This window comes from Ixodes scapularis, unplaced genomic scaffold (genome assembly GCF_016920785.2).
Source record: "Ixodes scapularis isolate PalLabHiFi unplaced genomic scaffold, ASM1692078v2 PGA_scaffold2__306_contigs__length_199485367, whole genome shotgun sequence".
Classification (NCBI taxonomy): domain Eukaryota; kingdom Metazoa; phylum Arthropoda; class Arachnida; order Ixodida; family Ixodidae; genus Ixodes; species Ixodes scapularis.
The window spans coordinates 90,253,090-90,279,664 of record NW_024609857.1 but is presented as its reverse complement, the minus strand read 5'-3'; the positions used below and the strand labels follow the sequence as shown (position 1 = coordinate 90,279,664).

At 46.5% G+C, this 26,575-nt stretch overlaps 1 protein-coding gene and 1 non-coding gene across 2 annotated transcripts in view; one reads left to right on the top strand and one right to left on the bottom strand.

The window, feature by feature from the left end:
• Nucleotides 1-5,244: 5,244 nt before the first annotated feature.
• Nucleotides 5,245-26,575, bottom strand: part of LOC121832996 (splicing factor, suppressor of white-apricot homolog) — a 40,447-nt gene continuing 19,116 nt past the window's right edge. Inside the window, exons 9-13 of the mRNA XM_042291948.1 lie at nt 25,811-26,176; nt 23,019-23,204; nt 15,763-15,955; nt 9,234-9,551; nt 5,245-5,397 (exon numbers count right to left, since the gene is read on the bottom strand). Coding sequence (XP_042147882.1) covers nt 5,316-5,397; nt 9,234-9,551; nt 15,763-15,955; nt 23,019-23,204; nt 25,811-26,176 — 1,145 coding nt within the window. The 3' untranslated portion in view covers nt 5,245-5,315. The remainder of the gene's footprint in view (nt 5,398-9,233; nt 9,552-15,762; nt 15,956-23,018; nt 23,205-25,810; nt 26,177-26,575) is intronic.
• On the top strand, nt 6,127-6,208 carry Trnas-aga. The gene has a single exon. It is a non-coding gene; the product is annotated as a tRNA-Ser (tRNA).

Sequence of the window (26,575 nt, the reverse complement as noted above, 5' to 3'; positions counted from 1 at the left end):
GAAACTGTGTTGTGTGAATCACGGTCTATTCTACTCCAACTCAAAGGATAGCCTCCAAAATCCTTTTTCCTGGCGGTTGGGTACCTCTGTTCTCTTTTTGTACTGACAGAGGAAAGGGGAAAGGCAAAAACCAGCACCATTTAATGTGTGGCGTTTTCCTTTAACCCTTTGACGGTCGTTGCGGGACACGTACGGCAGTAATTACACATTTCAAAGTTCCCGCCTAAACACAAAACTGCATGCGCCCCTATCTGTTATTTCTTTGGGGTATTGTAAACGTTATATTAAGTCCTCAAACCAGAAAGTGTGTAATAGCCATATACAAAAAGACACAAACCATCCTATGCAAGCTTCGAGACAGCGGTTTATTATTGTATTAGCTGAGGACTGTGAACAGGGAAAGACAACGAGTGAATAACAACTAAATGATGATGGCTCGAGAAGTGGTAAAAGGCTAAAAATATGAGCAGTTCCAAGACAAATTCGGCATGTGGGATATTCTGTGTAGCGATTGGAGTACAAAACTCTGAAGGGGATCTCTCGTAGAGGAAAAGTGGCTGAATGTTTTACGTGTATTGTTTCACGGGGCTTATTTGCTGGAAATAGATAGGGAGGAAAACGTAGAGTAAATATGCAGCTGCCAAATAGACCAGAAAGTCTGGCTCCAAAGATCAGTTTGTTGGAGCATACGGTGCAATCCACTTACCGTAAAATACTGGAGGAGTGCCCGCCCCACTTTCGCTGAAAACTGGCTCAATCTAGACATGAGTGCTTGTCTGGCCAAATCAGGCGGTTAAAGTATGATTTGCTGAATTCTCAAGTTTTTGGAAATGTTAGTTGTGGGCGTTTGAAAGAAGCGGGTGCTTCTGCAGTTTTTTATGTTATAACGATAATGAGAAAACCCGAAAATGCAATCGTTATAACCGATTATTGTTTTATCTGGAGTGAATACCCCACGATAAAAGGCATGGTCCTCTAGAAACTGGTGGTTATAAACGTCACATCGTTATATGCGGTATCATTACAAGTGGATTGCACTGTACCATCTGTGGACCAATATGTAGACCTGAGGCACCAAGATTTATGTGTAAAACAGGTTATTTGGAGCCCTAGTTTGGGTACTTGCACCTTTCCATGGTGCAAGTACACCCACTTTTACAGTGCATACATCAATACCTCCCACTGTACTCTGTACTTGTGGTGGAGGTATTCGGCTGAAGGCCAGTTTCCCTCGATGAATATGCCCGAATTACGTGGCAAATGTTAGCGAAGGGCATTCATGGTTTATTTGATTTGCGACAAAAAAGAGTATCGCCGAAGTTTGCATTGCGAGAGAAGCCCTTATATTTTAGTCCTTGTGTTTAAAATGGTCTATCACAAAGCCCAAGGATATGCACATGAGGAAGGTTCCTGCCCGCTGGGTTCCACGACTGCTCACGCCCATGCGGAGACAATCATCGCATTTGGCAATGGCCAAACATGCAGCCAGTTTTTTGTTTTTTGTCAGGTCGTTAGGACAGTCCGGAAGCTTCATTGGCACCACGTCTTTCGCCAGAGCGGCTTTCCGCAGTATACTTACGAGAATGTGGCTCTTGTAGACAGCCTCTCACGATTTGGTCACAAACTTCGACTCAAAATGTTTCTCGCAGACAAAGTCGGTCGGCTGCAGCAGCTGGTTTTTGCTCGAGGTTGCGTCATGATACCTTCAGACGGCCTCTTCCTTGTTGCGTAGCAAAAGGGCAGAGCTCTTCCTTGCACGTATTCTGTGTTGCACAGTGGCACGAAGCACTTCGTAGTAATTTAAAAAGAAAAATCTGCAAAAAGAAAAGGTGCAGGGCCCACGCAGGACTACGGAAAGCAAAAAGCATGTAAAGACAGCGGCAGAAGGCGATGCACGGGAGCAGTGCGCCAACGCTGAGAAGAAAAGAGTCGTCCGTGTAGGTTGAGAGTTGAAACCAAACTGGATTGGCAAAGACAATGATTATGGAACTCGTGCCTGGGAAGCCAGGGGCGCACTTCCAGTGATGGGGCACCATTTATGTATATGTAGTGTATAACTAAAACAAAAAATTAAATACAGTACTACATTTACCCTTTCTTTAAAAAAAAAACAATGTACACTCTTTTTCTTTCTTAAAAAAAAAAAGAAATTCACTGGGAAGATAAAAAACAAAGATCAATAGCTGACATCAGTTGCCAAAGAATTCTATAAGAAAAGCATTGTCAACACTCCCGACAATGTCTTCTAGCTTATCCCTACATAAAGTGACAAGTAAATGAAATGTCAAGACATATCGCAACCTACGAGGTGGTGTCTGAGTTCCCGGACTGCTGTCATCATGTGGGAAATAAGGAAAGCTTGTGGTTGGTGCCATTAGATGTAGCTGCATACATATCACACGAGTAGATGTATCAAGTGGCGAGCAGAGCCTTGTATAGAGAGAGTTTGGTCAATGGGCGGCACGGGCAGAGCCAGGGCGTGCATCGGACGCAAAAAGAGGGCTTGACACATTCTCTTGGCCAACCAGAAGCCGAAAAGGGTTGCAGTGAGATCAGTTGGGAGGCTAGTTGGTTGAACATCTAGACGGCGATTTAAAAAAATCACCGTCTAGACTTTAGACGGTGTCCCCTTCTTTCCTTAATCATTTGCACTTTTTAAATCACCGTGTAGACAAAAAGACTCCCCTAGTGGTGGTAGCGAGAAACAGTTTTAATCATAGACATGCGGTTTTAATGAGCGCATAAGGGTTAAATGGTTGAAAATAGGGTGCATGTGATGTTTCGATAATGATCATGCAGAAAGATGTAAGAAACGAATGTGCTCTCGAACTCTGTTTTGCTCAAACAGAATGTGACCGCTTGGACAGCAGATTCCAGGCCCTCGGCACCTGGCGTACGGATTATGTCAATCATTCCGCTAGTTGCGCTCTTCCACCATGATTTTGAATGACCGTGATTGAAGCATCACATGCACCATATTTTCAGTCACCAAGAGTTACTCCGACGCACTTATTAAGTTTGCTTTGCCCGACCACCGCCAGGGTATTATTTCCAGCTTCTGGTTGGCCACATTCGAATTTGTGAAGACGGCTGTTGGACTGCGGCTGGGGCTGGCGTTGATATGTGCATGGAGCTTAGTGCCACTGCACGTGCGGATGCAACCTACAAGGTCATCACTGCTGATGAATCAAGGGGTTTACAGGTACGACCCCTAAACGAGCAGCAATCTTCCCAGTGGTAGGGCCCGAGTTCACCGAGAGGAGTGAGGAGTTTGTGGTGCCAAAACCATGCTCATCGTTTTCTTTGATGCAAAAGGGGTCGTCCACAGGGACTGTGTTCCCAAAGGGCAGACTCTTAATTCAGAGTTCTACTCCGACGTTCTGCGACGCCTGTGAAACGACGTCCGCCGGAAACGACCCACTGGCTGCAGCACCATGACAAAGCGCCCAGTCACACCTCCCTTAAGATAACCGATTTTTTGGCAAAAGAACACCATGTCCGATCGTACCCTACCCTCCCTACTTACCCAACCTGGCCCCCTGCGACTTTGCCTTGGTTCCGAAAATGAAGTTGAAGCAGTTGAAGCTCAATGGGCGGTGTCACTGGAGTGTCATGTGACCCCCCCGGTTGATGCTGTGCAGATAGCAAATCTTGAGTAGCTCGGATCTATTCAGGCAAAAATTGAAACACAGCCCTTTCCTTTCTTGTTTTCGGGACCTGAAGAGAAGCGGAGGCCTTGGGCGATTGATCGACAGCCAACAAGCTTGGGAGTGGCTGTCCGGACCCACATGATGGGTGTGCTCAAGGCCTCTGTGGAGGACACGGGCAAAATTCGACACGGGTCCCCCCAGCAAAAAAGACTGATTGAAGCGAAGCGCCGTACGATTTATGTTGGAGTCGTGTCGCCTCATGATTCCCGTTTAGACGGGCCCGAACAGAGGCACGGCTCTTCCTGGCTGCCGCAAGTTGTCGCTTTATGGCGGCAGCTGCCCTCAGAACTCGTAATGACATTAACACCCCCCCCGACTATCATGATGATTTCACTGATCATAAAGGCTGCGCAGAGCAAGCGGTAATCTCTGGCCCCTTGTCACCTGGGTCTTGTCCCTATGTCCCTTGTCGCCTGTTGGACTGCGGCTGGAGCTGGCTCGGGATTGTGTGGCGTCTTGCCTCGACAGCACGTTGGAGTTGGGCACAGCATTGTCTCTGACGGGCTCGTGACTAGACTGGGCCAGCCGGGGCCTTGGTTGCCTTCCATCGGGGGACAGATGATGTATAGCAGAGGTGGCCAGGCTGACCCAGCCTAAGAGCCGCCAACAAAACCACGAAACTGTACGTAAGGTAGCAGTAGCACAAGACTGCCAAACTGCATGCAACCTGTCTTTGGATTTAAAACGCGTTCAATTTATCTTTTTGGGGAAGTGCTCGTGTGACTGGGAGGGAGGTGGGAAAGTGGGGGGGAAGGGAAGAGGGGTAGGGGAGGGAGCCGCGAGCCACAGCTTGGTTACCCCTGATGTATAGCCTGACTTCCCCCCCCCCTCCCCAACACCTCTCGCCTTTTTTGTTCCTTCCTCTTCCTCCTTTAATTCCTTTCACTGATGCATATGTATGCGAAAAAAAATAAACAAATTCTATGTTTTAGTGATTTATACAGCGTAAGGTTGGGGTGCCAGTAGGGGCAACACTGGTTTACACTGTAGATGAGCAATTTTGCCAGCGCAGTAAGACTGCTAACCTGGGGTCTTTAACGTGCTCACGCAGTAGTGATACACGACCGAACGTTGGTACGATGCTCACATATGTATGCACCACTGTGGTTGTGCCTACCTACCCAAACAATAGCAATGGCAGGCAGCACCGCTGTCGCGAGTTGGAGCCGCTCAAAGGTAAGAGAGATTTGGAAAATTTTGCAATTTGTCGGCCTGCCGCAAATTGGTCAGACGCGTTTTTCGTGAACTTTTCGTGCAGATATTGTTTTGATTTTTTTATATTTATATTTATAAAACATGCACAACAAACAATCTAAAATTTTCGGGAAAAAAACTTTTTTTGACCGGCATGTTTCTTAAAAATCATTGATCTAGTGTGATCAAAAGCAATAGCTATTGCATCGCAACAGTGCACAGAAAACTTCATGAAATTATTAAATTTGCCCAATTTTCTGGCTACCCTTAGGCTGAGTAAGATTAGCATGGCACGCTGAAAACTAGTGAGGTAAGAACCAGAGAAAAAGGTACCTCGCAATTGGTGATACATACACAATTACAAATTTATTTACAGCAATCATTATGGTACAAATATGGGCCGTATGTTTTCTACTTCCTCTTTGATGGTGACTTCGACCGAGATTTCCGGGACCGAACTTTCCTTGTCGGTGATGGACTGGTTGTTCCTGACCTGTAAAATATGCGTGCATTAAAAATTGTTACTTGCACACAAGCAAGTTTTCACTCTCACCACTTCAGCATTTAGCTCAAAAAATAAAAGGTATAGCTTATTAAAAAAATGAGTGCCCACATTTCCCTAGAAAGAATCGAAACGCTGCCCAGGTTTTTCATTGGCTCTGTAATTTAATATTCAACCTCTTGTAAGAATTAATATAAAAAGAGTACTACTTACTCTAGAATACTGAGCAAGCACCCATGGAAAATCCACAGTGCCAAAACCAGCAATAAACAATTGCTAGGGCCGGAGCTGTACATACTGCTTTTACTGAAATATATGATGACCCCCCAAGGCACACCAAATAATACACAACAGCCAACAATGAACAAAAAAAAATGGATTGCATCTTCACGTGGTGAATGATGTTGACTGGGGCGAAGCTCTGGTGGTGCGTAGACGCTGAGCCGCAGCATGCCAAGCTTTTCATTCGTTTTCATCCATGTCAGAAAGAGAAAGTGTGGTCTGGAACGTGGTTATATAAGCACTTGAGAATTTGACTGCAGCGCCCTCTCGTCTATAAACGTTGAACCAATGCATGCAAAGTTTAACGTGATTATATATGCATTTGACCGCAGCGCCCTCTCCTGTATAGACGTTGAGCGGCTACATGCAACATTTCACCCATGACAGAAACCCCAGCTCTTGAGTTACTACCACATCTCGGAGCCCCCTACTTGTCCCGCAGTCGTGGCCGAGTGGTTAAGGCGATGGACTAGAAATCCATTGGGGTCTTCCCGCACAGGTTCGAATCCTGTCGACTGCACAAACATTTTTTCCTTTTTTAAGACGACAGATATCCCATCTGTCTTCGATGTGAGCACGGATGCCGGAGCTTCGCCCCTAAAAGTTTATTCATTAACAGTTAGAACTGAATATATGAAATTGCACAGAGGGTGTGAGGCTTTGTTGAATCTAGGTTTTATTGCGAGGGTCGTTTGATAAGTTAGGTGAAACGGATGACAACTATGGCTCTTCAAACTAGCTCTGGACTAATTTCAGCCAATGAAGTGGTTCACGCTCAAGAAAAGTTTGAAGCGGGCGCTTTGTCAGCTACCACGAAGATGGAAAAAAACAAGTTCCGTTCGGTGACCAAACATTTTTTTTAAAAAAGTGGATGGTTAAAGTCACCACGAAGGAGATCGTTAAAAAAATTACATCATCATTTTGGAAGACCATTGAGTGAAAGTGCGTGAGATAGCTGAAACTGTAGGCATCTGAACTGCACGAGTTCACAATATCCTGCATGGAGCAAAAATGCGCCCGAAAAGACACTTCGATGCAGTGTTTGGCAATGTTGAATCGCAACTTGGAGGGCTTTTGGCGTCGATTCGTGACTGTTGATGAAACTTGGATCCACCACTCGACACCCGAGTTGAGGCAGCAGTCAAAGCAGTGGACAACGACTGGGGAGAGTGCACCAAAGAAGGCAAAGACCATCTTGTCAGCTGCAACATTACGAGATTGTCTGAAAGAATAACTAAAAATTCACCAGTACAATGTGCCAGCCCACAAATCGACCGCTGCAATTGCAAAACTGCAAGAATTGGGCTCCAAACTGATTCCTCATCTTCCCCTAACCTCCGCACCTAATCCCGGGACATTGGTGGAAAAACATTTTCCTCGATTGAGGACGCCATCACTGCCGTCAACGCAGGTTTTGAGAAAGCCTATTTTTCCGACGAAATAGAAAAAGTCTAAGCTTGCTGGAACAAGTGCGTAGCCCTCAGTGGAGACTATGTTAAAAAATAAAATAAATTTAAAAAAAAGTGGTGTTTATCTTGCTTTTTTTACCATACTTATCAAACGACCTTCGTATACCTGGGAGTGCAGTGCCGGTGTTCCGTGCTTGACGAGTGTAGTGGATGCAAAGGCAGCTACCCACTATACTCCGTCCACCCTTAAGCTGAGACTAGAATCTCCACCTTCAGCGTAAGCTTTCTACCCATGCTAACAAAAGTGTGAACATGCAGGCACGCACAAGCACTGCGGAAGCCAGCGAGCTCGCGCTCAAGGCAGAGCTTCTAGCCTCAGCTTAAGGGTAAACGGAACACAATCATTTCAACCAGAGCTCTGCGTTCTGACATCCCCGCACACTCTCGGTCTTCTTCTCTCCCTCAGTTTCTTGTCGCAATACTTCCAAATTTACAAGGCCTTGGTATTGCATCAGCCTTTTAAATGAGGCTATCAAAAGCCGATAAACAAACAACAAGAAAGGAACACGTCTACCAACTAAGCCTCCGGATGGTGCATACCTGCTCAATAAAAGATGCCTCTCTTTCATTTTTTTCATAAAAATGATTGAACTGAACTGGCTTTCTAAAGATCAGAAAGGAGCGGTGGGACCTGTTAGATAGTACCGTAAAATCCTGTAAGGACGCCCTCCCCTGAGAGATCGCCCATCCCGTTTTCCTGGTTAATTGTCCGTAACATAAAAATTCTAAAACATTGCCCACTCACCCCCCCCCCCCTCCCCCGATTCCCATGACGTGATGTCCAATGGGGGAAATCACATCAACTGCACAATCTGTGGTACCCTTACATGTGGCAAGCAGGTTTGCAGTGGGTTTCTGTGTTTTTGACTGTGATCTGCGCGCACAATATTGGTTCCCGTGACATGCGGGTTCGTTGCGAAGTCCTCTGCTTTTTGTCCGTGATCTCCACACGCAATACCGGTTCCCGTGGTATGCAAGTTTAGCCAGTTTCTGCGTGTTTATCGCACCATGAAACACGAGCCTGCTGCACCCACAGTATCCTTTCCCGTGACACAGGAGTTTGTAGCAAATTCCCGCATGTTAATTGCGCTGCGAAACGTGAATTTGTTGTGTCCGTGATCCGCGGTGTCAGTTCTCGTGTCACCCAGTTTGTAGTGGTTTATAACCACTACAAAGCACGCGTCTGTGTTAAGTTTTATAAAGTTTTGCTGTCTCACCCTCAAGGGTATGGGCTATCTCTGAAATGAGACAGCAAAACTTTATCACAAGTCATGTTTGAGCCCATGTTTTTCACCATTTATTTCTTCATTTTGGGTGGGCGCCCTTATGGGATTTTACGGTAGCTAAATACTTTACGGTAGTTGAATACTAAGAAAAGCAGAAAACATTGGCTAGGGTGAGATTGCCCGGCCCTAGTGCTGAGGTTTCTACATCGCCCAAAGAGGTTGGCTGAAGAGGCAGATGTGGGGTATAGAATGGACGTGTAGATGGGAGTGCTGCATCGGTGTTCAGCAGAGACTGGTGTTCGATCAGTGAGAACTTGAGTCTCAGCAGAATCTCGCAGCATGTGCCTCTTTAGGTGACGTAGAAAATTCAACCCCTACGGCCTCGTTACCTAGAGGCAGAAATAAATTGACTCCTACCCAAAATGTAACGCAACTAGCACCCTGTAGGGGAGTGGTGGTCGCCGAAAAAGTCCGTTTGGACCAGGAACAGATTTCAGGACCTCTCCGACACCAGCGGAGCGCTCTACCAACCGAGCATTGTGTTACCACAATTCTGAGCACCTCGCTTAAATCTGAAGAGGCCAGGGAGACACCGCTGAGTAATGGGCACTGTCCCTGGACCCGGCGACTTTAGCGTGAGCGACATTTCTTTCGCAGTGCCCTAGCCCGATGAGGCGAACAATTTCACGCATATATGGCTGCTAAGTAATCCATTTTATCCTCTTAACTTTAAAGACACTGTTATTTCCTCCTTCGTCCGTCTTAATGTTTCGTGAGTGTCCATGCCCCACATGAGGTGCCGACTCGAAAGCGTACGGTCAAACTGGGCGCGTGAAAAGACGCGACTGACCTTTTGGTGCCCTGTGGATGACTGCGGTGATGCTTGCGGTGGCGGCGTTCTCTAGAGCGTGACCGGGAGGTGGCGGCCTTGCGGTGGTGCCTCGAGTGTCGGTGTCGGGACCCCGGCGACCCGGAGCGGTGTCTGGAATGCGAGGAGGAGCTCTTGCGGGAGGCCGCCTTGGACGACGGGGGCGGCGGCGAGCCGTCCGAGGAGTTTCCCCCACTGTCCCTGGCACTGTGGCGGCTGCGCCCCCTGTGCGAGGACGGTGCCGGGGCGGTTGGCGAGCCGGGCAGGGAGTCCGTGGGGCTCCGCTGGACGTCGCTCAGCCTGTGCATTATGAGCCAGGTTATTAAAAAAAAAAATATATATATATATCCACACTTGTGTTTTATTTTATTGATAGCACTGTCATATACAGAAATGCCTTTTATGAGAAATGCAGCCGACACTCGGGTTCGATATTGCCGCGTGCGTGGCTGGATTGGCATGGCATGCAGGTCCCCTGAGAAAAGGCGTTGGGTTCAAACCCACCAGTCTATATCGTCATTTTATCTTTTACAACTCTTCTACAACGTTCTAGTTAAATCTAGTAATATATTGCTTGTTCCTGTGCAGAATATTCCGGACTACATAGTCCTTATTAAAGAAGCTGAGACTGGCAACACTGGGTCAGTCGCTCCTTCGTCACCGTATGCTTAAGCTTGAAGGCGCAAGTTTGCCTAATTAAACATTTATTCCCGGTTCCGCGATCGTCTGCTGCTTTAATTCGTGACAATATCTCAGATCCTTCTTATCATGCACTGTCGTGTCTTTTCAAAGGCTCCCCTCATCATCCTCTCCCACCTTTTTCTTGCAAGGACACAAAAAATGCACAGACTGAGGCGAGAGAGAGTCGTGGGGCGACTTGTGACATGTTGAGACACGCAACGCGTGCGAACATGCACGGTTTCTAGGCGATGCATGCAAGTGTTGGGCAGACGGCAAACTCTGACTTTCTAGTGAGCCACAACAAGCTTCGCTTCTTACGGCTGCGAAATCCGAGTTAGCTTCCGTTCAAAAGAAAGTAGTAGTGTGGCAACCACACCCTCAGTCACAGCAAAGCTGCAGAGTGCGACACCGTGAGCACAAATAAACGACCTATGGTGTTCACTGTTTTTTTCTTAAAATTGAAGGGCTCCTATCGAAGCTAATAGTACTAAGGAAAGTGCTCGTTCGAAGGCACCAAGCTAAGAGGTCAAATTGGGAGTTTGTTGGAACAATGTGTCAGCAAGATGCAAAAGGGCACGCTAACCACAATACACGGTATATAAATGAAATCGTGAGGTGCAGAAACACGAAGTAGGCACCATGGTCTGCAACACGAGCGGAGACTCGAGTGGCGGTTTAGCCTTTATCTTATATTCATTCCTGCGAGTTGTGCAAAGACCCATTGGAGGCATGAATGCTGAAAAATGTTTTATCGTTAACACAAGCACTCTAGCGAAGAAAGCACTTTTGAAGGCCACGCAATTTTGCCTGTGCCCCCTACGACACTGCTCATACCTTTAAACGATTCAGCTCTTTCATACCCAAACAATATAATTTGGCACCGATTCTACTACTACGCAGGTAAAGGACTGCACTGGAGCGAGAGCCACACTTACCAAGTTTGTTGAAAAGTTGGATGTATAAAAAGATGTGTGTAATGGCCACACTTGGGACCCAAGATATTTTGGGTAAATTTGATGATGTCCAAAATACACTGGTTGGTAAAAAGCGACGCTCGTCGCCCTCCTCACTCTGAGTCCAGGAATTGCAATCGGCACATCCACATGAAGTGAGCTTGTCTCAAGACAGATGAGTGCGTTTCATTCACTGTGTGCTTTTTTCTGACAAGTTGATTGATAATGTGAAAGGTGTTCTTTGTCGCCTGTCGGAAGACTGCTTTACCAAACTTGTGAACCGCTGTTCTCATAATTTCATGCAAGTCGGACCTGGATATATCGAATTCAAAGAGGATCGTAAAATAGTTCTGTATATCAACATCTGATATACAAAAATATGTTAAATAAGCTCGAGTTGAAATTTCCTGGCGTCTCTGCTAATACCGAAGGTCGCGACAAACGGAAGCTTACTAAATAGAGCACCCGAGAGCCGCTAAATACAGTAGAGCGTAGTTGGCGAAGACCGCAAACACCGCCATGCTTACGCACCTGGCCGGAACCTCCATAAAACATAAACAACAAAACACAAAAATAATCTTTTCACTAGTTTACACTGCTTAGTTAATTTTTTATAAATTATTTTCTATCCACCGGAACTAAAGAAGAGGTAGGGTTTGGAGTACTTTGAACACAATTTTCTCCGTTCCACTTTTTTGTATAAATTCCATTTTAGTCAATCTATCGTTTGATAATGGCAATACAGGGAAGGCTCGTTCTTCACTTTTCCTGACTGAAATTTAATAAGGAATGCGCCTATGGAGTTTATTTGTCACTTTACGGATGTCTTTTATAAAAAATGTTGACATTTTGTAAGAGACACAGAAGACCAAAAAGATGACCAATTTTGCAGAAGAGAAAATTGATAGAAATCAATGACTTTTTACAAAAAGCTTTCCATAGGCGCACCTCCTAGGCATTCTGCTACATATCTAGCGAATAAAAATCTTGAATATTGTGATAGTTTTCCGACGACAGATTAACTAAACAACGTAGGGGTGTTGCTGATAAGAGCTGCCCTAATTTCCTTTCCACTTAACCGACAGACCTGAAATTTCGTTATGCACCCTCTAGCATGACCACCAGCCTACCCTGTAAATTTCATTAATTTTAAATCAAGGGTTCAAAAGTTGACCCTCCCAGGGGGTCAACTTTTGATCCATAGAAAAAGTAAAGCAAGCAACAAAAAAGAAAGCTCACTAAACTCAGGCAGCAAAAAAAAAAAAGGGGGCAAAGCAAGAGCCGCAAAAGTGGAAAGAAAGTCTTCCTTCCACTTTCGTGAAGAAGGAAGACCAGCAAAGCTGTACTATGGTAGAAATGAACTATGTGTAAATGTAAGGATTAAAGCGGCCCTGCAATCATATTTAAGCGTCTACCTTTTTTGCGGTTTTCACTTATCTTAGGGTTTAGGCAAGCCAGCGGGCACGGAGAGAGTAACTAAACATCAGTGCGTCATATTTTAACCTGACGACGCGGAAACCTCCTCCACCTACAGGGGCGACCCGCGGTGCCGAAAGGGCGTGAAATGTGGCGTCTATGGTCCTGGGCTTACTACTGGTCAAAGCCGCTAAAAGCTTTTTTTTTTAGTCGAAATACAAAATATAAGTGGCACGAGCCATTTAAATTTTTTTATAAAAGTAGTTTTTGTTCAGCATTTTAGATCAGAAAAGAAACAAATGCAGTTTATAAAGTACGGAAACAAGAAACAACCTATCGACATACCCGCCACCAAGCGGTGGAAAAGACAGCGCAAGCTAGAAAGGTGTAGTGGGATCAGGCACCGATGAGAGGCAAGCGTAGAAAGGTCCCAGATGTACGCGGCGGCGCTGCAGTCGAGGATCCGACCGGTTCCGAGCGTTCCGAAGGCCTTCGGCGAGCAGCTTTGGCTTGCGGTCTGGCCCTTAGGCGGTATGGCAGCCCGAAGTGGCCCCCGTTCTGAACTGATCTTTACCCGGTGTTTGCTGTCGTTTGTGGTCAATGAAGTGTCATGCCGAATTCGTGTTTAATCGCGCAGCAAATGCAATGCAAGCCGTTCTGGCTGCCCGCTTCATACAGTTGCCTATCTAGAACATGCTTATGTGGCGTCCTCGTTTGGCAAACTGGGCTGGTGACCTAAACAGCCCACTAGAGAATATATTGAGGCTTTCGCGGAAGCCTCTTTCCCGAAAGGTACTCCGCTTGTGAACTATATGACTCCCTTAGTCTGCTTTTTGTGAACACAATGAAGTTTATATTGCTGAAGTTATGCATTCGGAATCTGATTTTATATTGTCCTTCACAGATAAATAAATGGCACAGCTCGCGCGTGCTTGAGCGTCGGTTAAAACCGGAAATCATACGGCCTAGCTATATCCAACTATAACTCCTATATTACAGTGGTAATAGAAACGGGGCAACAGTTACGGGAACAAGAAAACGACAATCCGCTCATACTGCCAGCAGAATGCAGCTTTAACGCGCAGCATGCAGCTGAGTGTGCTTTTTGCAGAAAGAATCATGTGCTTTTATTCTACACAAATTTGTCACATCATTCATGCAATCTGGCACTCGTTTCAATTAAGACTTGCGGCTTCACGGAAAAAAAATATATAAATAGCCACACCGGGCCGGCCCGGGTGTACTGCTCCTCTCTCGCTATATTTCGTCTTACCTTAGCATGGACTAACCGCAAACGCTGTGCTAGCGCGAGCGGCTAGCCTTTACTGCCTTGACAGGAGCACTCGCTGCACGAGTGCTCATGCAGCCGCCGAGGATTCCTTCGAAGCAACTATCTCGCCCTTTTAGCACGCGCGGCTAACAAGTACATACTAACGTGAAACGAAGTATAGAGTTCCTCGATATGCTCCCCCGAAAGGAACTCTATCTGTCACCGATAACGAGCGCCACGGCTGGCACTGCGGGGTAAAGTAGAACTATCGCTCTCACCGGCGGAGTGAGGCATACGGCAAGCCGCTCCCAAGGGGAGTCCTAATCGAGTGGCTGTGGTACAACCGTTGTTGTCAACACACTCAACTTTTTTTTTTTTTTTTTTTTTTTTTTGCTTTCTATTTTGGGGTTAGGGGCACAGCATCAGCAGTGTTCGGGGAAAGGGTGCAGGCTACCCTTCCGACAACAAATGTTGTTCTCGCTATCCTCCACTTTTTTCTCTTTTAATCTTACGGTTCATTGTCGTTTTTGTCCCACAACTGCTCTTTCACTGCATATTTTCCTGCGTGTATGCTGGCTTGGCAGTCTGCCAGCCACGCAACGCAAGCGATGTGCTTGCCATTGGCGCAATCGGATCGCGGGAAAAAGCAAGGGGCGGCCGGGCTTCGTTCGTTATATTGAGTGTCCCGCCATGGGACTTGGATACAAAAAGACAACGCTCCTATACTTTTACATGCGATTTCCAAGGGGATGTTTGGAGTGTTTGATATAAACAATAATTTGAAATACCCGAGTGTGACATAACCAGGCTCGACTACAATAAACGAGAGTGCCAATGAACTCTATATTTTCAATAAACAAAAGTTTTCAAATTAGGTTCTTTTGTACACCAGATCACCCAGGTTCTATTTATCTTGCTTTAAATTGGGGAACTCGAGTTTAGAGGTGGTATGGCAAACCTTCGTCATGCCCCCAACCTTCTAGACAGCTACCGCTTACTACAGCAAGCACACAGTCTTTGAAAGGCTCCATACAAAGCTGAACGACCTGAACAGGACAATAAACTCCCAAGAAACAATTTTTAACTGTTTAAATAAAACAACAATGTCATCGAGAAAAAATCCTTAGTGGAATTTTTACTCTATGAGGTTTGCGCGAATGATTCCCATACGTTTAACTTATTTTCAATTATTGCAGCCTACCTCAGGAGTGGGGGAAAAGAACTGGACAAAACAAAATGAAACAATGTACGAGCATAAATGTAAAAGCGACAAATACAAAACAAAATCAACCATGCAACCATTTCGAGGTAGACGTCTCAAAACAGATGCACGTCTCGAAATCGCCCGTAACTCAAAAACTACGTAAATATTGCGCTAAAATGTTGTTTTTCTTTTTCTAGCTTGCGACGTTTGCATTTTATTTAGGCACACACTACTTCAGTGCCCATTAAAGTCTTCCTTCAGAGTTTCAACGACAGCTTAGAACAAGACATCTCAAGGATCAAGAGCTGCAAGTAACCGAACTACGGTGCCCGGAACGTGAGCCAAACCAATGTGTTTAGCGTTCCATGCAGACCGCAAGTTCGTTCGCTTCTTTTGCAGGGACTGTGGTGACAACGAAACGCCGGGCCTCGATTAGCTCCGACTGAAGGATAGTGGCTAGACTTCAAAGCAGGCTGCCTCAAGGTCAACCCACTATCCTTCGATCAGAGCCAATCAAAGCTCGGCACCCCGGCGTCACCACAAACCCAGCAAAAGAAGCGGACAATCTTGAGCTCCGCATTCCGACCACGCATCAAAAATGCTGCCGAGGCAATGAACGACGTTGCAAAAGCCAAAGCGTCATGCTAGCGGACATCGCGATCCCGGCGGCCGGGCATAGGAGTTCTGGAACAAAGCACGAGAGAGCGCCAGCGTCGCCGTCGGCGCGGCGTCCCAACTCCTGGCTGCCCAAGCTTCCGTGGACCATGCGGCCGAAGAGTGACCCGCGGCGAAAAAGACATCTGTCATGTCTACCGCTGCTGCTGCGACACCATTGGGATCGCAGCCGGCAACGCGAGATTTCCCACTACGCCGTCGGGCGGAAGTCGAGGGGCCACCATTTAGGACGCAGCAAGCACACCAACCAGAAAGGTGTTCCGGGCAATGTAACCCGACGACGACGGCGGCTCGAGCGAGGTTGTCACTGACCTGCTGCTGGACCGACCCTCCCCGGACGTGGTGGTGCTGGACACCCTGGCTGCTTCCGGAGGCACGGCGGGTGGTGCCACGCCGGTCGACGCCGGGGACTCCTTGATCATGCTGAGGAACTTGGCCAGCCGCTTCTTGCGCTCCAGCTGAAGCTGCCGGCTCGGAGAAAGCCGGTCCTTGGCTCCCGAGGAGTCTGACGGGACAGAGAGAGAGAGAGAGTCCCGATCTCACGTCTATTTGGCCAAGTTTCTAATTTTATGGATCAGTATTAGTGCCGTAATATCAATTTATAATATATATGCGGGCTGAATTTGCGTTCAAGTTTATGCCAAAACGGCATTTTCTTGAAGCACAAATTTTGTGCACCTCACAGATTTGGAGGAGGGATCTTTCAACATTTAGGGCAGATAGAAATATATTTTTTACTGCAATATGTAGCTAGATATGTGAAGCCTACAATGTTGAGAGCTGATTTTTCACTATAAGCCTAGGAGGTGTTTCACCTCATCTATTGTTTTATTATTACTTGCCACACTGAACTTCAATGTATCATAACTAGGGGTGCGCGAATACTGAATAGTAGCTTTCAAATCGAATACCGAATTGAATCAAGAAAAAAAAGCCGAATATCAAATCGAATATCGAATAGTGATTTTATTTGTAGGAATTTTTCAAAGTGTGCTGTGAGTGAGATTATTATATGTGCAGAGTATGCGCCTGGTGCAGAATATGAATCTTGTACGGAACAAAAGCTAAAATGCAAAAAAATTATGGTGGAAAAAAATAAAAAATAAAAAAAATAAAAGTAGTTGCTGTTGGATGTTGGGCACTAAAATCCAATTTTATGGCACAAATATAATCTATCTACCCTAAACGTCACAAGAAAAGCAAAGTTACAGCCACGCATGCCTTTTTTTCTGGTTAAAAGCACAACCTAACACCGCAACTTTTTTTTTTTTTTATAAATATTTGTATATCTCAGAAAAGGGACATTTTGTGATATTTGGTTTCCATTTTAAGGAAGACAAAGGGCCCCCGGAATTTTATTTCATATAAATAAACAGATAGGTGTTAAATCTGAGTAAACAGGCTTAAACAATATAATCTGAAGCAAGAAAAAAAAAAAAAGGTGGTTAGGTGGCGCAAGTCACCGTCCAACTGCCGCTATGCATCCATTTTCCTGTCTATTTATCCTGTTTTAGAGAGCCTTGAATTAAAAGAGGGAGCAAGCCAAACTGAAACCACGGAGACAGCTCCAGCGCAGACTGGTCGTAAGTGCGCATGTGTTGTGTTGTCGCGGGGAAAAAGGGCGAGCAAACAGAAGAGCGACGACGCCTGCCCTGCCTGCCCGATCCTGATCGACGCTTTCGTCTTTTCGTCACCTTCTCGCAGTTCGTAATTCAAAGGCGGCTATCGAATGGTTGGAAACCCTTTCAAATCTAGGCACACTATTTTTCCGTTCCGTTTCGTTCCGAATCAGAATTTGTGGCTTGCGGTTCCAAAAGAACGACGATGATAACTCGGCTGGTTTCATCGGTGTGGTTAACGTGCTTTTCTTTCTGTGATCGTGCAGTCGCCGATTTCCATGAGTGCGGCAAAGTGTGTTTTACATCGGTGCTTCAATTTGAAACGAGGGGCTTTACTCGTGAAAAGAATTAGGCATGGCGCGGGGTTCCGGCCTCCCAAAAATTCCTCTCTGGAAGCGGCGCAAACGGGATGTTTCAGTTGTGATTCAAGGGTAGATTGTGCCACGATCGTGAGTAAATCTTTTCATTTCTTTTTTCTAACCTGTGCGTTCGATTTTTGTGGAATGGTAGGACCAAGAGCTGTTTTTTGCATGGTCTGTCTAACATCACGGCACGTACATCAGGAGAAAAAACAGCTTTTTGTCAGCTCTGCGCCGACCGCATGCCTTTGGTCGAATATATTGAATATTCGAGTGACCGAATACTAGGAATTCGATTTGCGAATCAAATTATTCGGGAACTTTCTATTCGATTCGAATTCATATATTCGAGTATTCGCACACCCCTAACCATAACATCACTAATAATAGATCAATCTCACAAGTACTTCCGACATTGTACTCTTTACACTTTGTAGTATCTAGCCATTCATTAAACAAATTTTTGTTGAGTAGACATTTTTCTATGGAGCGCAAGTTTGTCCACTTCTTGCGCAGGGGGTTCCACTGACGTCAGAATGCCGAGCTCCGATTGGCTCCGATGGTGGGATAGTGGGTAGACCTCAATGCTAGGTGGGTCGAGGTCTACCTGCTATCCTTCCAATAGGAATCAATCAGAGCTCGGCATATTGACGTCCCCCAACTCTCGCTCAAGAAGATAAACTTGCGGTCTGCATTGTTCCTCAAAACAAAGACACTTGAGTTTAATTATCTTGAAGATTGATTGAAGAACTGACCAGATATTTGCATTCAGCAAACAAAACTGAATGAGCTTGTGCACTTTAATTGGGTTCAGTCAAACAATAAGTGTTTCCCCTATGTCGCACGAATCAATCGTACGATGTTCGTGAAAGGGTTTCTGCAGCACTTTGGTCGTACCCCGCAAAATCGCAATACATAGAATTCCTACAACGGTCACACAGTTGGCAGCACTAAAAGTCATGTGACACCACAATGTCGCAACATAGCGAGACACATTGCAACGTCACGTTGCGTAGCGATGTCGCGCGACACGGCCGCACAGTTGGTGTCACATGATCGCTGTCCACTAAATTAGGCGGGCGATGCCCCTGCGGGCAAATTTGATGTTTCCGCAACGCATTTCTGCTACGCACTTCCGTGATGCAATTCTATAATGCTGAAAAGTGCCTAAACCTCCTCCACAGCTAGGATTCCGTGTTTTCAGTCCTGAGCCAGTTTTATCAAAGTTGGGGGAAACCAAAAAAACTTTGAATCGGAGTTTTCCATGCACAAGAAAAACCCAAGCTTCAAGGGAAGCAAGTTTTATCTAGGGAGTAATTTTGCGTCAACCTGGAACAGAGCCCCCTCTAGACTACTACTTTCTTCGGAATCGATGCCCCTCATCTCGTTTCCTCTTCTCATTGGCACTGGAGAGTTTTCCACGTGCTTGGGTCTAGCGCACGTTCCCCGGAGGCTAGGTAATCTCGTGCCCGTCTCTCGTTTTCATTGACACGAGTACCGATAAACACCCGTAGTTTGTCCAAGACAAAGAAATTGACACCAAATCTCTGGGAAAATCTAAAACAAAACAAAAAAAGAAAACCCTGAAAACACGGAACTTTATTGATAACATTGTAAAAACAAAGCAAATTCCCTTTCCTTTTATCTCCTCGGGACACATTGAAAGGGGGAACAAATGGCGCAATAAATGACCATAGAAATGGCGACGAGGATGGGAGCTAAATCACGCCCCTGAGACATTACTCTTCTCTCAATCTCGCTCCTGCAAGGGTGTTCTTGCAGTGCTTATGGCACAGCTAGCTTGTCGCATACGCTGCTAGAAATACCGAATAGCGGCACCGCCAGCTACGATAAGGCTCCAACACTGTACAGCGAGCAGTGTGGGCAAACAAACTCTAGGTCGGACACCCTTCTTAACGTCCTTCTTCTAGAAAAGCTCTTTAGAAATGTGCTTCGACATTGGACAACCGTCATGCTGTGCACAGTCTCTCCTAGGGGTATCACGTTAGGCAATACTGACATATCTTCAATTTATTAAAGTGAAAAACAGAGATGCAGTCTTTGCTTGGCCAACATCCTAAAAGGGCTGACACGAGGCTTTTAAGGTGCACAGTACAACAGGATCGTGCACAGAATGTCTGCTAGCTCCTCAGAGGACACAGACCACTCCTGTCTATTTCGGGAGATGATTTTGCCCAGAGGCATAGCCGGGAAGGGGGGGGGGGGGGGGGGGGGGGCTTATGGGGCTTCAGCCCCCCGCGAAATCCAGCCGACCCTACCCTATAATATACACCAACTCATGTTTACAAACAAACCGGAGCGCCCCTAGCGGACGCCACCGGCGCCGCGCATGCGCGGTGGATGGTGGGAAAGAAGCCCGCCGTCGCCCATAAACAAACCATTGAATTGCATTGTTGTCGGCGTCGGTGGGAGTCCCCGTGCTCTTTTTCGCGTTGGAATTGTTGATTCTACGTCCTCCTAACAATGCCTGACTACTTGAGCGGCTTCAGCAAAACTAACGAGGGAAAACTTTGCGTGAATAATGTGACGTGCGGCGATTCATTTCACGTGAAAGCCGTAGAATGGGCGCTAAAGCCTGACTCCCACAATGAGATTGTGCTCGCTATTTTCAGTCGCGACGGCGCTCGGACTGCAAAGTAGCAGAGATGGTGGACGTCGATACTGAAAACCGCAAGTAGAATTGGGCATTACAAGTCGGTGATGGCCACTGGTAACAATGATCAACACCTTCTTGTATCTACTGTTTACACTTAGCCTACTTACCCCAAACAACCTTCAAAAGTGTTTTGAGGCCTGCACTTTGTTCTTATCGCAATTACCGGGTCAACGTTTCGTTTACGGGCCGCTGTCGTTTGAACGAGCTGACGACAAAAAGCAGACAAGTTCGAAAGAGCAGACGAAAGTTGGAACGATCAGGCGGCCGTGTGAATTTGAAGACGCACTGAACCCGTGGGTGGTCCGGACAACTTGGCGGTTTTCTCTCGTTCATGTTGGAACAAAGCAAATACATCTGGCGACCACAAAGTGTTGCCCTCACACGCAGTCGTAGTTCGACAGCGTCCGGTTCGCCCATTTCACGGCTACTATCCACATTCTCGGACGAACGGAGGGGGCAGAAACTCATGAAAACTGATCTTCAAACCTTTCCAGACTCTCTTGGTACATCCCCCATCGCAGCATTTTGACGAGAGGGCAGGTTTTTTGTCTCGTTTCTTCCAAAGGAACACGGGAATGCATGTCTGGCACGGCGACTTCTGCCCACCGCCCCAGACCGAAAGTGCGTCCGGCGCGCCACCACCGCGGCATGACGTAGGAGAGTTGAGTTCGTGTATACACATGGGTGGTTTCATCTCAAATCGGGCAGGCTAAAAGTGTCTAATTTTTAATTTTCACGAAAAAAAATGTATGTTTTGGGGGCATTTCTCAAATGAAGGAGGGTGCAAACCACATGTTCCCCCGATTTTTTGTTCGCGAGTTACGAGCCGTAGAAGCCGCAGTGGCAGAAACTAATGTTTTTGCCTGCCGTCGCAGGTAGGGAGGCTGTAGTGAGGGGGGGCGCAACTCAAAACCTGGAGAGCGTTTGCAATTTAATGGCGGCGCCTGAGGGAGAGGATTCGAGAAAGGATATGCGCCAGTGTTGCCTGCACGAGAGCAGGCGCCCGCTCTGTTGCAACTCTGTTGCACCATGCGCCTTTCCTCCTCTCGCCTCCCATTGCAAGCAACGAGCGCCTTGGCACAGCCTCTCTCGCTTCCTTCTCGCACCAAGAATTGCAAACGTCGAGCGGAGAAAGCAAAGTTGCCAGACAAGCAGCAACGTCCAAGATGGTGGAATTTACCATTTTTCGCGTTAAAAAAATACTTAACCTATCGCAACAAAACTGGTGGCTATGGAAAAGTAATCATTTATACTTTGTGTAAATTATGCAAGCACCTTAATGGGCTTTTATGACCCGAATTAGGAAAGAAAACGACCCTTTGCCCCATAGACTCCCAGCAAAATTTAGCAATTAAATGGCGTCCATGTCCCGTGATCGCCGATCTAGCAGTTGCACCCATCCTCACTTGAGCCTCCCTAGTCGCAGGTCGCGTGTTTGACGCCCTCTGCTGGCGCTAATGTTTTTTCTACACCCTTCTAACTTTTTGCCCTCATTTGATAGGTACTATAAAGATATCTTGACGTATTCAAATCGTTTTAGGAATTTGATTGTTTTCTAAAAAAACATGTCAAACTAGTCACACCAGTTGCTTTTTGGTCAACTTTGACAGGTCATTACTTTGTCTGTACTTAAGGTAAATTTTCTATCTTTGGCTCTACAGAAAGCCCAAAGCAAGCCCATTATAGATATAATAATATCATTATGATCTGTCGACTAGCCGCTCCACTACCTTCACATAAACGTTGTAAGAAATAACAAATGTTGAAAGTTTGAGGTCGATTTTCTCAAAAAACCCATTTTTGTCAATTAGGGGGGGGGGGGGGGGCCCTGCTCCCTCCTTAACTAATAAACTAATAAAACAGATTCTGTGCTAAAACTGCTTTGTTGCCCCACGCCTTAAGGGCAACTTCAGTCAATATTTTCGAATTTAGGATTACGACTGTTCTCACCTAAAGCAGTGTCCCTGAATTGCAAGGTATAATTTTTTTTCTTCTTTGATATTGTGTGTAGTTTCATAAATATCATGGTCCAAAGTTTGGTTTCGGGCATCCACAGAAAAACTGAAACTATCTGCTAGAGGGACGGCAACACTGATAATCAGCCGTATAGCCGCGACGTGACATCACAAGAGCGCTGCGCCAGTTTTTCTTGACTAAAAGCTAACCCACTTGCCGCCTGCTAAAAAGCAGCTGGTCGCATCTTTAAAATCAGTTTTAGTGGAGAAAGCGCCTGCACTCTGACGTAATATGTCGGCTGTGAACATATTTTGTGCCACTAAAGCGATACCAGTCATTTATTTTGGTTTTCTTTTCGACCGGATTTTTTAGTGTTTATTCTGCGAACGCATGTTGGCCAAAGTGGCTAACTGGATTGGTGACAGGACCATTTTGTGATGTCACCAGGGCGGTGACATCGGACCATTTTGTGTGGCGACGCTTCTCTTTCTCCTTTACCATAGAGCGAAAATTCTGAAACATCTGGAATGAACCAGTCCTCGACACTGAAGCAATAAAGCAGCGCACAGGTCTAGGGACCTCGTAAATAACACCTACAAAAGTGTGTTTGGCACATAGCTCTGCATCGACAAATGACTGTTCTAAATTAGTCTTTGAACTGGGAAAACGCTTTACTTAGGGGCAGGGGCGGTCGAGAAAATTCGGAAGCCCGAGGAAACTCCGAGTGCACTCCGAAGATCCCAGTTTGAGAATACGTGCTCTGCAGTGCGGAAAAAGCGTCTTCGGCCTCGAGCTCCCCGCTTCAATCCGCACTAAGGCAGCATTTTGTTTCCTCTCATTTCGACGTATTTTTCCGCGATCGTGCGCCGCCGGCATCGGGCACTACGGAGGATGGCTCCACCAAAAGAGCAACGACGTCCTGGCACCCCGTGGCCGACGGGTGCTGAGAGAACTCACCCACGTGCCTGCTCCTTTCGCCGCCCTCTGCCGACCTGGCGGGTGGCGTCTCCCGAACCGGCGCCGAGGGACTGCGTCTCGAACCGCCGTCCCGCTCTTCGGAATCCGATTCGTCGGTGCCCAGGGTTACCCGCTTCTTTTCCTTTCCTTCCGAGTCTTTAAGCCTCAACGAGAAGCTCACGGGACCTAGAAAGAGAGACGAAAAGATGGTCCACTTTGTTCCGTTTACTTCGGCTTTCTATACGGTTGTCAGCGCTCGTAAGATGGCTTGCCGTAGCTTCTAAAAGGCGTATAAAAATTTATTCTACGGTTACGTAGCTCAATATATTGACAGAGGGGTGAAGAAGCTCTTCTTAACTTTTCTGAAATCAGAGACAACGTTCTAAATAAACCAAAGGCTATGGGTGTCAACGTGAACCAGTTAACTCAAAAATGACATAGCACATGTGCTTCCGCAAACATTTGTGCACTTCATTGTTTTTACCAACATCAATAATGTTTAAGTTAAAGATGAATCAGCTTCAAAATGTGACAGTCAGTCGCTACTCGGCCCCCTAAGCCTCGTGTATATACTCTATTTCACCTTACGATGTACCGAATTGATAAAAAAAACTATGAGCACCATGCAAAATACGGTTCTGTGACTGATTCACTCAATTGCTCATGCACTGGAAGCACGTGTGTGATAACCGAAAGTACTCACGGCGACGGCGCCGTCCATTTTGACGAGATTAGACACGAATGAACAATTACACAATGGAGGCGCGCTCAATAGCACTTTTAAGAAAAGGTTTACTCTCAAAACGAAAGAAATAATTAGGTTTGCTCATCTTGATAGCCTGTGCATCGTACCTCCCGCAGCCAGACCGCATGACAGTGCACCGTTAGCAGGCAGTCACAAATGACAGCGGAAAGTAGAATGAAAATCGGGAAAAGACCACGTATCATAGGTATAGAAGGGTACTACAGCTGAAATCTTCGAATCCGGCGGTTGCTTGCACCACCCTGTACCCGTGACGTGTACTTTACTATGACAAGATTGAATGTTACCAACCAAGCACTCGTTTCCCGCTAAATCCAGCGTCGCCGCAAAATTTTCTTTTAGTTTTTTAGTTACTTTGGCGCAGTGTGGCGCAATTTCGACGGATTTTGTGTTTTTGGCGCAACTAGGCGCAGAAAATTGGGTTTGTATCAAAATGGCGCAATTGGTGCAGATGTCATACCCCTGCAAAGACCATGCAATACACCTAATACAGATATGACACCACTTGTAGTTTTATAAGGAATTAGAAACTCTTGCTATTTTCTTTTATTTGTACGCAATAAAATTAACAGTGCCCTCCTTGTTGAGTAGACGACAGGAAGAAATTAGACAAATTATCACTAGCCTTTCGGAAGGGGTGGCAAGTAACAAAAATTTGAGAGAAACAAAAACTTTGCAAAGTCAAGCATATAAAGTCAACGACATCATTTATATTTTCAAGTTTCCTTCATTTGTGAAACATAGGGATTTTCTTTGTGCAAGCTCCTTGGCAAATGCTGAAGAAAGAAGCAAGAAGCGTAAAACCACAGGAGTAAAAAAATTAAGGCATCGAGGCCACTAGTGTAAGCAAGCATTCACATCATATGCAGTGCAAGCCTGCCCCAAGTCCAGTGATGGGCTAGAAGTCTCAGTCCACTGTAAGCAGCTCGAGCCACACATATTGTGCGCGGGGGCAACAGCTTCAAATTGTGGCAGAATGCAAAAACAAAAATATTTATAAAACTTCGAGCCTTTCCAGTCTGGTGAAGAAGGAAGACCAGCGAAGCTGTACTATGATGGGACGACCTCAAGGACAATTTCTTGGATAACCTCAAGGACGACGCCTAGAGGACGACGTCTAGGACAACCTCAAGGACCACGTCTAGGACGACCTCAAGGACGACTTCTAGGACAATCTTTAGGACGGCCTCAGGGACAACGCCTCAGACGACCTCAAGGGCAACGCCTGGGACGACCTCAGGGACGACATCTAGGACGACTTCTAGGAAGACCTCGAGGACAACGTCTAGGACGACCTTTAGGACGACTTCTAGGACAGCCTCTAGGACGACCTCATGGACGACTTCTAGGACGACCTCTCAGACAACCTCAAGGACGACTTCTAGAATGATCTCGAGGATGACATCTAGGACGATGACGAAAAAAATTCAGCCTTTCCACTCTGGTGAAAACCAGAGTGGAAAAGCTGGATTCCGGTTGCCGCCATCTATGAGCAAGGCCGACAAGCCAGTTGTCGCCGTCGCTCATAGATGGCGGTAGCTGTCCAGAGTTTTGTGTCGACGTTTGTTTGGTACCGGACACAATCTTGGGGAACCAAGCCCTTAACAGCTCCGCTGTAAAAAGAAAACACCACCTTTGCACAAATTCTCAGCTCTACTAGAGGAATCGTGAACATAAAAGCCCAACTATGCAGAAACATTTGCTTACGTTTCCCTATGTTACGTCACAATACGACCCCGAGTCACTCGCATTCTGTACGTTGCGTGCAAACCTACTTCTTGAATCGGTCGCCACACTTTATACGAATCGGGAATGTCAGAATAACTCACAGTCGTAACTCGACGTAAGCTCCAGTAACATGATGCAAAGTAAGCAAACGATGCCACGTGAAAGGGTCACCACTTATCTTTTCGTTTTGAGTGGGTGTTCTTTTAAAACTTTACGATAGTCCTATTCGGACAGCTGCAAACCGTTCGGAAAGCCTCCCTGCCACCAAAAGGTTCCACAAGGCACGAAAGTGACCTCCCACCTTTGGCATACGCCCTCTCCGTAGGTCCCAGCTGGGGCACTCCGTCGTTGCTGTCCAGCGAAGGGAAGGGCGAGTCGGACCCGGACCCCCTGGAGTCGTCCATGGTGCTCAGCCCGTTGTGAGCCTTCTTCAGCTTCGCAGCCATGGCGGCGACGGAAGTGTCCACGGGCGAAGCCGGCTGCTGGGAGGCCGAGCTTTCCTTCGTGGGTTCCGTCTCGCCCTGGACCGGGGTAGGTGCTGCCGCTGCCGCCTTGGTCCCAGTCTCTGCCGACGTCTCCATGCGCTCCGACAGGTAGTCCTGCTTCTTGTAGACGTAGTAGGTGTGGTACTCGTGGTCCGGAAGCAGGAAGTCAAACCGTTTGTCACCTAGTTCCGCCACGAGAAAATAGCCCGCACAAAACAGGTTAGATGTAATTTCGCTACTACTGGAAAGAAACCCGTATGCTGTTGCAGTTCAAAAAGGTGAGCGTGCTCCTATCATGACGCCCTCCCCTCCAGCATTTGCTCGGATAAAGTGGAAAGAGTGGGGGGCATCGCGAGAGGAGCTTGCCCAGCTTTTTTAACCTGCAACAGGGTAAAGAAAGAAATCTAAAGGCGTTGTCGGCAGTTTGATGACCGTGTTGATTTAGGAGTTGTTGGAGTTGCTCTTCTGCCGTGTCTCCTGACTGGAGAATAAAGAATTTTGTAAATAAAATAAAAAATAAAATAAAAAAGACACATCCAAATGCGGTAGTTTTATAGGGTGGGTGGTGCTCTTAGTTCGGG